The sequence below is a fragment of the Dermacentor variabilis genome, chromosome 5 (assembly GCF_050947875.1).
Source record: "Dermacentor variabilis isolate Ectoservices chromosome 5, ASM5094787v1, whole genome shotgun sequence".
NCBI lineage: Eukaryota > Metazoa > Arthropoda > Arachnida > Ixodida > Ixodidae > Dermacentor > Dermacentor variabilis.
In genome coordinates this window covers 80661760-80676267 of record NC_134572.1, presented here as the reverse complement: position 1 = coordinate 80676267, position 14508 = coordinate 80661760, and the positions used below count along the sequence as shown (strand labels likewise).

Sequence of the window (14508 nt, the reverse complement as noted above, 5' to 3'; positions counted from 1 at the left end):
CGAAATGGCCAATCCCGGTGATTGAGCGTCGTTGTCGGAACCGATGGAGATAAGCAAAATGCAAGAAAAATCAGTCCTTACAAAAAACCGCACCAAGTGGCTGAATTAACAAAGCCTAGAGTTCGTAAGTGCTGCTAGTTACTGGTCAGCAGGTTTCAATAATAATATACCCTACATCTTGATTGGCTGGCATATATGATCACACGAACATTTCTAGGGTAAAAGTATTTTCGTTAATACCGCCCCCGTTCTGCTTTGTCGACGAAGTTCTCGATCAAGACAATCAAGTGGCACCAAAGAGCGAATATTTTAACAAAAATGTTTATTCCATCTTTGTGTTGCGCCTCCCGACAGTAGCGTCTAGACAGCTTACTTTTGGGATGCGTCTTCGCCATCGGCGAATGGTAAGTCGAAAATGAACCTTGTCATCATGTCCAGGCTTGCTTCAGGTTGGTCGTGCGGCGCGAAATGACCTGCGTTACGTATCATGACTTCTCTGAACCCCTTCGCGCGTCGCGTGTAGCCGAGCACCGCAGAATCAGAGTCCGATGCTCGCCACCACGACTCGGAGGACGGGCGCCAAATTTGGCGCGGCGCAGCGGACAAAGCCTCGGCCCCGGACCAAGGAATCGTCGCCACGAATTGCGCCGTGGCGGTGTACGGTACGACAATGTCGAGCTGACCGCTGTACATCAGGACCTTGTAGTTTTCCATCAGCACTGGCATGTAAGATTTTGCCGACTTGAGGATGTCGCCTATCATGTGGTTCACAACGTCCTTCCGGTCTCGGAACGCGTTCTCACCAACGTGAAGGGCTCGCCGCACCGCCGGCGTCTGGACGAAGTCCTCGTACGATGTGACAGCGGGAGGATCTTTGATCGCGAGCATGTTGTAGTAACTCTCATAGCCAGTCACGTGGTTAAAGTATGCGGAAGTGAGGTTATAGTAGTCGTTGGGCAGATTGTAGATGAGGTTGTTGACGACGAAGGCGGCCTCGTAATAGCGGCCGCCATTGATGAGGCTCAGAGCGACGTCTCTCTTTTGGTCGAAGTGGGCGGCCTGCTTCCGGTCGACAAGGCCCAGTTGGTACAAGCGGCTGCCAAAGTCTATCGTGCTTGGCGGGTCCGTCAACCCGTTGCCGAAGGCGATGCCCTTAAGCTTGATCTTGACGCGCAGCGAGTCACCCGCGTCGTGTAGGGCAAATGCTGTGGCCGGGACGAACTTTCCTGCGTGAAGCGTCGGGCGAGGATAATGTTACAGTAAACGATGGTTTTAAAGTATCACTACGTTCACACGGGGCAGTTGGAAGAAACAAACAAAAATTGGTTATTAATGGTCTTAAGTGGAGCTTTATCTCGGCAGCTGCTGCCTAAATAAATGGGAGCGGCAAAATAGATTTTCTGATCGACGAGGTTGGTTGAATTTGAAAAGAAAAAAGTTAAAATTCGTAACTGTAGGAAGCCAATTTTTTACAGCCAGATGATTGATAAGGAACAGCTCGGGACCTCCAAAATTTTTTGTTATAGAGGTCACTGCGTTGTAAAGGTCGCTCACCGTAACACTCACAATGAAGCAGGTTAAGAACATTCAGAAAAACAAAACCTTTATTTAACATGAGTTGAAGAGAGAGAGAGAGAGAGAGAGAGAGAGAGAGAGAGAGAGAGAGAGAGAGAGAGAGAGAGAGAGAGAGAGAGAGAGAGAGAGAGAGAGAGAGAGAGATGCAAGTGAGGCTAAGGGTTGAGCCTCTCTGCTCGTGAAATAAGTCGCTAATATTTTACAGCGTAATCTGTTATGGGCTCATTCTCATGGCAGTTTCGGTTGGCGATCGTGTTCGCCACCGCCGCCGCCGTCGCCGCCGTCGCCGCCGCCACCGGAAGGAAGGAATGGAAAAAAGCTTCAGTTAAGGCCAGCACTAAGGCCCAGTAAAGAAGAGAGCTTGCTCCGCTAAGGCCCGTTGTAGTATATATATATATATATATTGCCAATTACTATTACAGTAAGCGAAATAGCCTGGAAATTCTTTTGTCAGTTATATTTAACAGACAGGGAGCCATCTATCAATCACACATGGTGAACCATGGGGGACCGAAAAATGATCTAAATTTGCATTTATCTCTTGCAACCACATACAATATCAAGATGATACAGGGGCAAAAAGCAATGAGTTCCCCACCATGGTCCCTGATACCGCCCAGTAGAAGCAGTACAGCGTACATAAAAAATGCACATTTGCTACAAAGAAATTGAATAATTCAACAAGGAATTGTACTTGCTGTATAAGTCTACAGCATAAATGTATCGCTAGTTTAGGTAATAGTATTGTCAAGGTTAATTAGTCCATACAGCTTAAGCTTTGCCTTTACACCACCCCATAAGGTGTCCTGTATTTATTTATTTATTTATTCGGTACACCTACATCTCCTGCACGGCATTATCGTAGGGGGGTTAAAATACAGGTGGTCACAATGGAAAAATATTCAGCAACGTCAATAGAAAAGACCAGTAAATACATTTTTTAAGCCCTGAAATTCGCAAAAGCGGTAGACAAAATAACAAATTGCCAAACAAAGTAAGTTACAAAGTAACTAAAAAAACAGTTGCGTATGTACAGAGATGAGTAACAGAACATTCAAAGAATGTGGCTCTCAATAGGATTTTCAATACTAGACGCTGCCATCACTTCATTGGGGAGCTCATTACAATCGTTAATCATCAAAGTCAAATATAAGCAAGGTCGCTTGTTCCGGTCTCCGAGGAGACTGGGGATAGCTACTAAGTACCTAGTAATACGCAAGTGAATATAGGAAGAAAACAAGTATTCTATAATTATTTGCACAGCTCCTAATTAAGCCAGAAACTTCAACTTTTCTCCCCACATTACTCCTGTAACTCACATAACGTTTTTGAGCACTTATGGAGTCGCAAAGAACGACCCACTTTCGAGGTTTGGCTTTTGCGATGTAATTAACAGCGGCACGCAGGGTGGCAAGTTCTGTTGCCGTAGAGGTCGTAATGTAGGGCAGTTTGAACGTAATTGTGACTTGTAAGGCCAGGATAATAACAGTGACTGTGGAACTGGTGGATGAGACAGCAGCAAGGCAGCCCTCCAGAGCTGCAAGACCCATGAACAACTGGTGTTTTAGACCAGAGAGGTTCTCCATCAAGCCCTCATAAACGGACATGACGTCATCTTCCAATGGCTTCCGGGGCGCTGTGGCATTATCGGAAATGACCTTGCTCGTGATGCCGCCCGGTCAGCCCATAAAAAAACCCTGACCCTTCCTGTACCCTTATTAAGGACAGACGCTGCAAGGGGTCTTCGTCTACTTGCTCAAACCAAGACAAACTTTGCGGAACACCCAGATTTCCTCCAATTGCCGACTCCACCAGCTGGATCCTACACTGAAGTTGAAGATTCCATCGAACTCCTCCAGCCGTGATACAACTTTACAGTGCCGCCTCTGGTTATGGGTGGCTTTTGCGAAAGCCTACTCATTTGTTATTGGAATGTCCGACGCACCAATTTGTTGCTTATGCAAATGTGAAGAGACGATCGAGCACGTGTTGCGTTTTTGTAATCTCTATGAGATCGAACGCGATGTTATTCGGAGGGTCTTAAACCGATTATATAGCATACAATTTTCAGACTATAAGATTCTCGGACCATGGTCCGGTGCGTCGCCGGCTTACAAAGTGACGCGGGCTCTGCTACGGTTCATGAAATCGACTGGCCTCAGTGACCGATTTTAGGCGTGACGTTTAGAATGACCGCGCGTATTCATACTGGTAGTATCTTCTCTCTATCTCCTTTCTTTTTTTCCCTTGAACTCCTTCCGCTGTGTAGGGTAGCAAACCGGATGTGCATTTGGTTGACCACCTTACTTTCCTTCCCTCCTTTCCTCCTCTTCCTTGAGCACTTATGCTCTTACTAACAGAAAAAAGAAAGAAAAGCATAAGCGCAGTATTCATTCACGCATTATAAGCAGACGAATGTATTGTACACTGTCATTGTGTATTTTAGAGCAATCGTTATGCTTTTTTGTTATAATGGTATGGCGTAGCATTCTATTTCTGTTTAATATTTTGAGCATTCGAGTGTTCCTGAAACGAAGTTAGATGGTGAATTCTTCACAGCAGTTCAACTGCTGATAGTTCTATTTTGCGTAGAAATAAACATAACCACGAGGCTTCTTCAGAAGTTCGAACGGAGCATGTGGATGTTAATGGAACTCACCGCCGAAGGACTCGCCCGTCACGTAGAAGTCCCTCTTGGCGTACTCTGGGAAGAGCGTGAAGAACTGCTGCAGAAACTCAAGCATGTCTCGGGCCACATCGGTCATGTTGCGCGCATATCCTCGCTCAGATTCGGTGAAGCTGAAACCGGCGCCTACCGGTTCGTCCACGTACAGCATCGAGAAGAATCGTGTCCACGTGGTCGAGCGCCGCACGGGCACGGGGGGATCGCTTCCCACAAGTGCGTACGGGCCGTGCTCGGCAAAGGCGCCCAGCAAGGATGACGAACCTGGACCCCCTTGCAGCCACGCCAGCACGGGCGCCTTGCTTGGCCGTTCCTGTGTGAGCAATAATAAAGACAAAATTTTGATTTGCTGCAGGTAGCGTTAAGGGGACGCTTAACAGGAAAAATATATCTGAGCAGTATTAGTGAGTTATCTTTCTGCAAAACCAAGAATCCAACTCTAACCGACAGAGTAGGCTTGGCACAAAAACGAAAGACGTGCAGCGATATTGCTTTTGTAGTTCCCACAGTAACCCGCCGGGACGTCATGAATTTCTTTACCGGTATCAAAACATTGTATCCTAACAAAAAGCCATAGTTTGAACTTGACAAATTACGAGAACATTTATGAGCCCACATCAACCCGAATACGAAAAAAAAAAAAAAATGCACTTTGAAGTCCGTGACGTCACACCGGTCGGTGCTGGAATATGAATGTGAAATTCTGAAAACGAGACCTTGGCCTTCATTTTTCTTCTCTAATCAACCTGCTATTGCAAAATTAGCAAAAATTGCGTTTTACAAGAATGCTTTATCAAACAGCGATTGAACCACCTTTGCTTTTTTAATTACATTTTGCTCTCGTGAAAAGAACCCTGATCCGTTTTTCCGATGCTCACCGGGGCCAGCAAGAGTGATTGCTACGAACGGAGTGCTTGAACATATTGTACGCTATGTTGTTGATTATGACATCACTATGACATCAGCCTTTGCACATACGGTGTGTTGTAGTGCCTTGACTTGCATGCTCTTTGTTTGGGAAAACCGTGTATCCTCTCAGGTGCTTCTTGGTTTGACTGGTTTTAGGCTGGTGAAACTATTGGCTGTCTGCCTTCTCTGATGATATGTCGAGCATCAAGATTGGCCGAAAGTTTCTCTTACGAACAGTTCACGCGTAAAAGCTTTTTGTGAATACGAGCCATGTATTACTATTTTGTGGGAATAAACCATACGATACGTGAGTACGTTGCCACTTGCATGGCCTCCGCGCAAGTCGAGCTGTTTTATCCTTTTTGTATAACTGTATTTCATCCCGTATTACTATATACACATAGAGTAGCACTCCAATCCCGCAGCTATGCTAACTTGTCCGCGGCTACTATTAAACTTGACTTTTTCTTACCGCTGCGTGAATTTTATGCGTAGTATAGTATTGCGTTATTATCTATTTGTAGGATGGTTTGAAACAGTGGCAGCGAACACAAAATCTTCATGAGGCGCACCACTCCACGTGCCTTGCTACAATTTTCTGAAAAGTTAGTAACCGCACGGGAAAATTATAATCGACCATGATCGCCCACCACTCCACGTTTCGACAAGTCTACAAGGTAAAGTTATGGCAACTTGCTGAAAGTTTACATCCAGGCTCAAGCTTCAGTCATGTTCACATGTAATTAGCCCACACGGGAACTCTACAGATGCATTTCATTTAGCGCCGCTTTTACTCGGAAATGCGTCTTGAAATTTGCATTGAATTGCGGGGTTCTACGTGCCACGATTTGATTATGAGGCATGCCGTAGTGGGGGACTCCGGATTAATTTTAACCACCAGGGGATCTTTGCGTGCCCATACTGCACGGGACACAGACGTTTTTGCATCTCGTCCCCATCGAAATGCGGCCGCCGCCGCCGAGATTTGATCACGTGACCTCGTGATTAGCCGCGCAATACTATACCCACTACAACACCATGCCAACGGACGTGCGTCTCATAATTCCTTTTGTGATATTCGGCACGATTCTCATTTTAGAATGCCTTGGTCGTTGACCAACATGGGCACCCTCAAGAGGGCTCACAAGGCCATCTTCGCCCTCATCTGCCCCTCAGCCTGATAGAGTGTGGAAAGGGCTAGGTGATGATTGTCTTTGGAAAGTATGTGAGGTCGAGGGTAAGGGAGGGACACTTCGATGAAATGCAGGAAGCAAAAAGAGGAGGTCGCGATTCAAGCCATGGGTGGATGGATGGATGGATGGATTAGTGTAGCTGTTGATCTAACTGTAAGCAACACTTCAGCTTTGCGTCAATAAGTAGTCAATAGCGTGCGCAGTCTTTGACTCTGTTACGGTTCTTTTTCATTTATCAACGTTGTCACACGAGCTCAGTTGAAAAAGAAGTGATTGAAATATTGCCAACCTAATTGCTAGCTTAACTTGAAACATATCTGTTTTTTTTGCCATTTTGATATGGCTGATTAGAAGAACAGAGAGGCGTGGAGTAGAGTCTCCCTGTGTGGTATGTTTTCCATGCATCACAAATACATGTCCAGATGGGGAAAACGCGCCAGGTACAACCAGATTTCCATCGTGACCTTTATCTGCCCCTACCCTCCTGAATGCCAAGCACTGAGTTCTCGCTGTTATTAGACGCACACTTGTGCAATGTCTGACAGACATGAAAGTTTCCGTCTGCGCAACCTTGGGGGAGGAACTACTAAAGTGCTATACGGAATGATTTCTGCTAGTGATGTTGCTCTCGTAAGCCAACGTCTTTCTAGTTGCTGTTCCGACAGTTCAACAACCTTAAGATTACGCTATTATATTTTTCTAGTTTCAATGTTTTGCTGTTGCGGTTTTGGCTGATAAATTCAGCGAAGATTACGTCGTATCTCCCAGTTCATTCTTGAATTTCCTTTAGGAGGTGCACCCGCCGACAAAAGTTTACGGACCACGGCATCTCCGAAAACATTCACGTCCCTAGCAGCCTGTAGCAGTAGCCAATAAAACTGTATACGATAATGTTAGCATATTCTAGTCGAGGCCTGAAATGTGAATACCAGACAGCGTTATGTGGTTGTGCACATATTCAGCTTTTTCTCAGCTCTCAGGCCCCGCAATATTTTGTCGCTGGGTGTGCCTGCAAGCGCTGTGTGTGACGAGAGTGTCGTGCTGCTAATGCTTAGCTAATACCAGTCTTCAATGCCCTTCAATGAAACACGATGATTCATGCGCACGACCTTCGACGCCTCTATCCTAAAGTAAAAGCTCACTTTGAGGCACATTCGCAAACGCCTGCGATTGCCGCTATCACCATTGACAAGCCAAGAACTTGAACCTTTTGTAGCGACTACAAGTTGCACATTGTATGGGAAAGACGTATTCATTTTTATTCGCTTAGTATTGTGGATATTTGCTCAGCGCCTAACATACCGTGAGACTTTAATGTGAGAAAAGCAGAGAGGTCAGCCGGAGGAGCTTAGCCTCTGGCCTGCTGCTTTGTGTAGGGGAAAGTGCTGCTCTAGCTATAAATTAGCCTAATTAGCGCAACAACATTAGAGCAGTTGTTAAATCGTACAAGTATTCAAAGTTCAAGTTTTTTTGAGTGCGCAAAATAATATAGCTGGCTATAGTACGAGCTCTGTGATGGTTTGTTACAGCCCGCTTCCTTGCCCCGTGTGTACAATTGTCTGCAAAACACAGCCGAAATTTATTAAAAGGCACAATAATAGGAAACAGGGCAACTTGGCCGAATTGATAATTGGCTGTGCTACCCTTAAGCAGTCCCGGCTAATTGATGAACGCAGCCGGTACATCGAAAGGTCAAAGCGAAAAAAGAAGTCATTCTTTACCATTTCCAACGTATATGGCCAGTTTTCAATCCCATCTAAAGCAATCTATTATTTAAATGCAGAAAATTAAGTGTTAGGTTCCGTGAGGGTGGGAGAAAAATTACACGCTGAGGTTGAGTAAGGGCGGACGAAAATTATGCACTGAAGGTGAGGGTAAGGCAAGGAGAGTGAATTTTACAAGACGAGGATGATGGTCAGGTAGAAGGCGCAACTCTAGCGTTGAGTGCGAGGAAGAAAAAAACATTCGCACTTCCCCCGAAAGGCGAAGCACCGACTGCGATAACAAATTAGTAGATAGCTGTACGAAGTAAAGATAGCAGATTTATCGGCCGTATAAACATGTGAAGATTCGCTTACTAACTAAACTAATTAACTAATTAATAATGATAGAATACGTAAGCGTGACTCAACGAGGACGTAGAAAGAAACAGACACACAGAGACAGCCCTGTCTTAGTGCGTCTGCTTCTTTCTACGTCCTTGTTCAGTTGTGCTTACACATTCTATCATAGATTCAAACCAACTATAGCGCCGTCAACGTGTTTTAACTAAATTAACCAGCACGGTGTCACGCGCGCACAAGTAAACATGAAGACATCTCGCTCGATGACAGCGGAAACTGTCTGCGAAAACGCCGGAGTTAGGAATTGCGTCAGCAGCCCCGAGCCAACTGACTTCCGTGCATCTGTCGCTTCAACGCGAACGAAACGTCGAAAGCACAGCGCATGCGAAGCTACCGGCACTACGCGCACTCTGCAAACATCGCAGATCACTTTGAAGATGAGGCCCGCGCGGCTTCATCATTTGAAGATGAGGCCAAAGTGCGCGGGCGCGCACTTTGGCCACGTCGCAGGTCGCTTTTAAGAAACACGAGCGCCGGCAACGCGTCCCTACGGCATCCTTCAAAGGCGTCTACTACAGCGCCCGGGATTCGCGTGGCCAACGCCGTAGTAGACGCCGCGGTTGTCTCTACTCTGTATGAAGCGGCGGAAGAGGAAAATATCGAGGCACCCTAGCAGCCGCCGCAAAAGAACGCCCCTCCTCCCTCGCCTGACCCCTATGCCTTGCGCGCCTCAGGATTTTACCCCATGTTCCTATTTCCCAAACAAGAATCTCTCTCCCGCCTCAGGAGAGGGCACGCATCTGGGAGGCGTTCCTCGCTCGCGCACCCGAGATTGAACCGCTTTCGCCGGCTCACCCTCACACGCTTTCACTCATGCTTTCACTCATACGGAATCTCACGACGACGGCGACAGCAGAAATGCGCCTATGAGTGTCCCCATAATTGCTATCGCAATAAAAAGGGGCATTTGCCCACTTCTGGTCATCGGTCATGTCATGCTGAATACTCCCGCTCTTTTCATATCGCCAAAGTTAAACGGCTTGCACTTTGTAATTATCTGGGAAGAGATACCATTTGGAGAGCGCTGTGTGGTGATGGGTCTATTTCTACGGCGGAACAGTATAGGCATCCACTTCGAGCAAGGCGGTTACGGTATCAGCGATCGGCAATGTGTCATTCTTCCACGCCTAACAAACACCACTTTTTTTGAGTTATGTGTTTGTACGCACCAGTGCCGGGATGAACCAGAAGAACAGGTTACTGTTGAGTTCTCTGTTGACGGTCAGGTAGCCCGAGTAGCCCAGCACGAATCCCAGCTCGTCACCGCCGATGCGACCCGTCTGGCTGCGGGATCGCGCCTCGTTTAGGCGCCCGCTGTTAATGAGTGGCGTCAAGTAGAGGGGGTCGCCTGCTCTCTCGTCGCCGTCTCTGCCGTCGTCGCCTAGAACGGTCCGCCATGGCAGCAGCAAAAGTGACAGTAGTGCCAGCCGCGTCCTTTGGATGCACGCTGCCGTCATCGTCGGTTGTATTCTTTGACGAAAAAGAATGACGTAGATATTGTTCATATAACAATCACAATCGCGTCCGAAAAGACACCTCTCGTTACCGAGGGCACGCACAAGAACACCTTTATTTTAGTGATAGTTGTTCTGGTACCACTACCCTACTTGCTTTGATCTGCAACTGATAACCCTGCAACGTTCCCTAACTGCCAGGAATCACTTTCTGTGGCTGTGCTCTGTTGCGCAGGTTGCGAAGGTTCTCACGGATGCCAAACTAAAGTCTAATGTTCCAGAGGACTGTACCCGTTGGATAAATGGCAAGCAATGCACTAGCTCATTGCTGCCGTACCCGCATCCCTTAGGTCAGCGTGCGTTTATTTGAGGCCCTCTCCCCTTTTTTGTACTACTTACGCATTGCTGGCTCTGACGCTACTGGCCCTGACAATCTATCGCATACATTGTGGAGGCACGACTTCAACAAAGCGTTCCTTAGGCTAGACAGAGTGGTACCATTCTTGACCAGCTTCCAACTAGTGGTTGGAACGGAAGTCCAGGATTGGCGTTTCAGATCTGGGCTAGTACTTCCAGCAAATCTGATCTGGGAATCGAACCCTTTTATTCATCCTCAGCAGCGCAAAGTGATAGCCGCTGAGTCGCCATGACAGGTGTATAAATTCTCACTAGCCTAATTTCAACATTGTACAAGATACTCACAAAAGCTCAGAAAACGCACTTGATCTAGGAAAAAAAATATTCAGCAATGAACCACACAGTCGAGAGTTCGACGGTGTACCATCTGGCGAGGACAAAAGAAAAGCTTGTTTTAATACTTCAGCATTTCTACTCTTACCCAACGAGAAAATCCGTCCGTCCGTCGGTCCGTCCGTCTGTCCGTCCCGTAAGGCGATGGCTATCAAGATAGCGCCTGCACCAACGAGCGAATTCGCCTTTGTGCTACCTCTCGCTTCAACGCCAACGAAACGGCCAGAACGGAGCTCTGAACACACGCCGAACTCTGCCCCTTTCGCAGATACATTTCGAGATACGGGCCCGCGCGTATCTCTTCAGCGCTGAGTAAGCGACGTGAACATGGCGCGCGAAGCTATCAGCAGTCGGTACACTCTGTTGGCATCGCAGGTCGCTTTCAAGGTATGGTCCGCGCGGACGGGCCATACGAAGCCGCCAGCGCAGTACGTTTGGTCACGGTTCGTAGCGGTTCGACGCGGTTCGATCAGGTGCTAAAGAGCGATAATGGCCTATAATGATGAAAGCGTCGTCAGCGCACCTGGCGCCGCCACCTTCAGTACTTTGCTTGCGTCATCAAGGCACCTGGCGCCGCCATCCGCACCAGTTTGTGTCGCCCCAGCGCTGTCATTTGTACTGGCCGGATCAAGTTTCATAGCATTGGTAATGACAGCGGGCTGCGTGGAAATGAGCAAGTGGCACAATGCTCACGCATACTTACACAACTAACGCAGGAGCTTGTGCGCCAATTTTTTACCCGATTTTAGCGAGTGCTCACTTCTGATTCGGTACAATTAACCACGTCGCTGTCATTATTCACCTCGTTGATAAGATTGCGCAATAAGGAACTCCTCTAAGTAACATTTATATGTTATGGAGATGCATTCTGAAGTGTTCATTGCGTTGTCAATGAGTAAGGAAACCATGCGTGAATTTCCGAACATCTGCAGAAGTTTCACAGCGGCTGTCATAATTCTTAAGATGAGAAAAACTGCTAGGACGAGTGTCGAAGGAAAGCGCACAATCACGCCTCTCAAACATATAATACGCTTGTAAGTGTTCAAGGTGCTGGATTAAGAACAGTTACGCTATGTGTAAGATATAAATGAAAATATTTCAACGAACTTTGCTTTGCAGATGGAAGTGCCTATAAAACAGGTGGCTTGAAACAAATGACAGAGGACCTGAACTGACAATGTATAAGTGTATTTGTTTGAAGGCTAATATCCAGAAAACCAAAGCAATATTCAATAGCCTGGCAAGAGAATGAGATGAACTTTGAACGACGCTAATAAGACACGAACTTGAAGGAATTTACTGACATCTGATAAGTCCTTCTCCTCCGTGTCTTATTTTGCACCATTCTCAAAGTTGAATCAACTAAATGACCCAGCTGCATGTATTATTCATGATAATGACAGTTCATGGCTCGTAGTAACGAAAATAACATTTATCGAGTAGACACAAGCCATAAACCTTTTCCGAGCTTCGTAAGCTGTAGGTCCGCCTTAATTGTAGCCAGCATACATCAAACCTTACTGTTCCTCACTGAATTCAATGATAGCATTGTATCACTGTGAACATACGGGTTAGATTTTAAACAAACATTGGTTGAGGTTGCTGCTATAGCATAAGTAAAAATATTAAACGTGTTAGCCGTAAGTCGGACGATCTGGTCCCGAGAAATAGCTCAAGACATGCAAGGAACACCATCAGGTTAGGAAACTTACCGTTTCGACGTTTTGGTGCCACTGATGATGTCTGCAAGATGGTGCGTAAAAATTTATGAAATTTTGCTTTGTTTTCTTGTATTTCATGGCACTTGGGCAGGTGCAGGCACTCGAGATACTGACCAGCTGCAGGAATGACTCGGTTTCCCCCAGAACTGCAGTTGTAAAGAAAACGTCCGTAATTTGGCGTGATTTCTGTGGAGAGCACCCAGAGCGGATAGGCTGAACTTTGTTATTTTAAACACTTCCTGTCACGTGTCCAGACGCATAAACGCTGACGGATACACACGTGCGTGCCAGCAATGACAATCGCTGTCTTCATTTCCCGTCGATTCCTGCTGCACCTTGAGCACTGCAGCTGGATTAAAGAAAGACTGAAAGGAAACTTTTTTTGCCATTTTCCGGCAAGTTTGATAACGTCTTATTCCTCAGAAAAGTTGTTCAAAGCTCATCTTTATAAGTAGTTCTTGCGCTAAAACAACTTGAAGAATTGTGGTTCAGAAACAGAAAAATGTGAAACACGTACAATTTGTTTAGTTATAACTGCTATAGGATATCCAGTCGCTCCCTCCGTGGCATTTTAGTTCATGTATTGTTATTCCCAAAAGTGCATTACGTCACTCTTTAATAAACAGTACATAGACGTAGACCTAGCTTGTAGTTCTTAAATACCACGGAGCGAACGACTTAGCATCATATAACCATTATTATTGTAACGCTTGTTTAAGCGTCATCTTTTCTGCTTTGAACCATAATTGCGAAAGCCGTTTTAGTGCAAGAACAGTACATGAAGATGATGTTTTCACAAGTTTGGTTTATGTTGGCGAAAGTAGTCCCAAGGGCTTGTGGCAAAAGGGGAAAGCTAATGTCGCACATGCTAGATATCCGCCTTTATGTTTTCTAAAGAACTATTTCGGCATATATTGTGCAGAAAACATAAAGAATAACGATGATTTCGTGAGATGGCATATAACAGGCTGCTGTACAACAGATCTATGGCTGTGGTGCAGCGCACGTGGTTGGTTCATGCAATCTGCTCGGATTCATCCGAAAGCCAGTTCCCTGTCCTCTCGCACGGTGGTGTAGGGCCGACCTATATACAGGGTGCCCTATCTAACTTGGACCAAGATTTTAAATATACCCAAGAGCTCTAAAGAAATCGTACCGATTGCATAGTAGCCGTAGTCGCATGTACTTACGGCCAGTATTTTTCATCACGAAGTATTAATTATTTACTTCTCATTAGTGAAGTGTTTAATTTTCGCTTGAATCACAAACATATCAATTTAAAAGTTGCAGGGCACCTCAAATAACCTCCGAATCAAGCATATGTTTAGTGCTCGGCTTTGTCTCGTTGATTTTTCTGAGAAAAAACAAAAGCGCGAAATATCCAAAATGCAAAATAGATGCGCGCTCGCGCGCCGCTTCTCAAGCGCTCCCAAGCGAATAGCCCCGAATAAACGGCTTTACTAGCAGCGGCAGCTCGATACAGGGCTTCCCGCTATGTGATGGTCGCGGCATCCAGACAACACGCCGCTGACGCATTGATAAGCGTAGTGGAGCGTTGTACGATGCGGCGATAAGAGAATGCAGCCGTATATCTTTCAATGGTTGCTTGTAGGCGCTTGAGTAGCGGCGTGCGAGTGCACATCTATTTCGTTTTTCACGTATTTCGCGTATTTCGCCGGCTTTTGTTTTTTCTTGGAAAAAACAACCAGGACCACTTCAGCAAGAAATAACTGCTTGATTAGGAGGTTATTTAAGGTGTCCTAGAACTTTGTAATGGTTGTGTTTGCGATTGAAACAATAATTAAGAAGTTCACTAATTAAAAGTAATTAATTAATACTTTGTGATGAAAAAATACTGGCCGTAAGTACATACGACTACAGCTACTATGCAGTCAGTACGATTTCTCTAGCGCTCTTGGGCATTTAAGAAATCTTGGTCCAAGTTAGCTGGGACACCCTGTATATCCATGGCTCCGAGGTGCGCGGGTTGCAAGCGTGCCACTGCGAATGTTTGCGCCTACTATTACTGCGTCTTAAGTGTTTTACCTTATCGCTGTGATGTTTTTTTGCACCTTGGGCGAATCTGCGAATTGTTCTCTT

The 14508-nt window shown here is 46.0% G+C and overlaps 1 protein-coding gene across 1 annotated transcript; it reads right to left on the bottom strand.

Moving 5' to 3' along the window:
• Positions 1–343: 343 nt before the first annotated feature.
• LOC142582868 (putative serine carboxypeptidase CPVL) lies at positions 344–12523 on the bottom strand. Its single transcript, XM_075692957.1, has 4 exons — positions 12400–12523; positions 9653–9953; positions 4235–4571; positions 344–1226 (listed from the first exon to the last, which is right to left on the bottom strand). Exons 2-4 carry the CDS (start codon positions 9938–9940, stop codon positions 370–372), a joined length of 1482 nt encoding a protein of 493 aa, XP_075549072.1. The 5' UTR covers positions 9941–9953; positions 12400–12523; the 3' UTR covers positions 344–369.
• Between the last annotated feature and the right edge of the window lie 1985 nt (positions 12524–14508).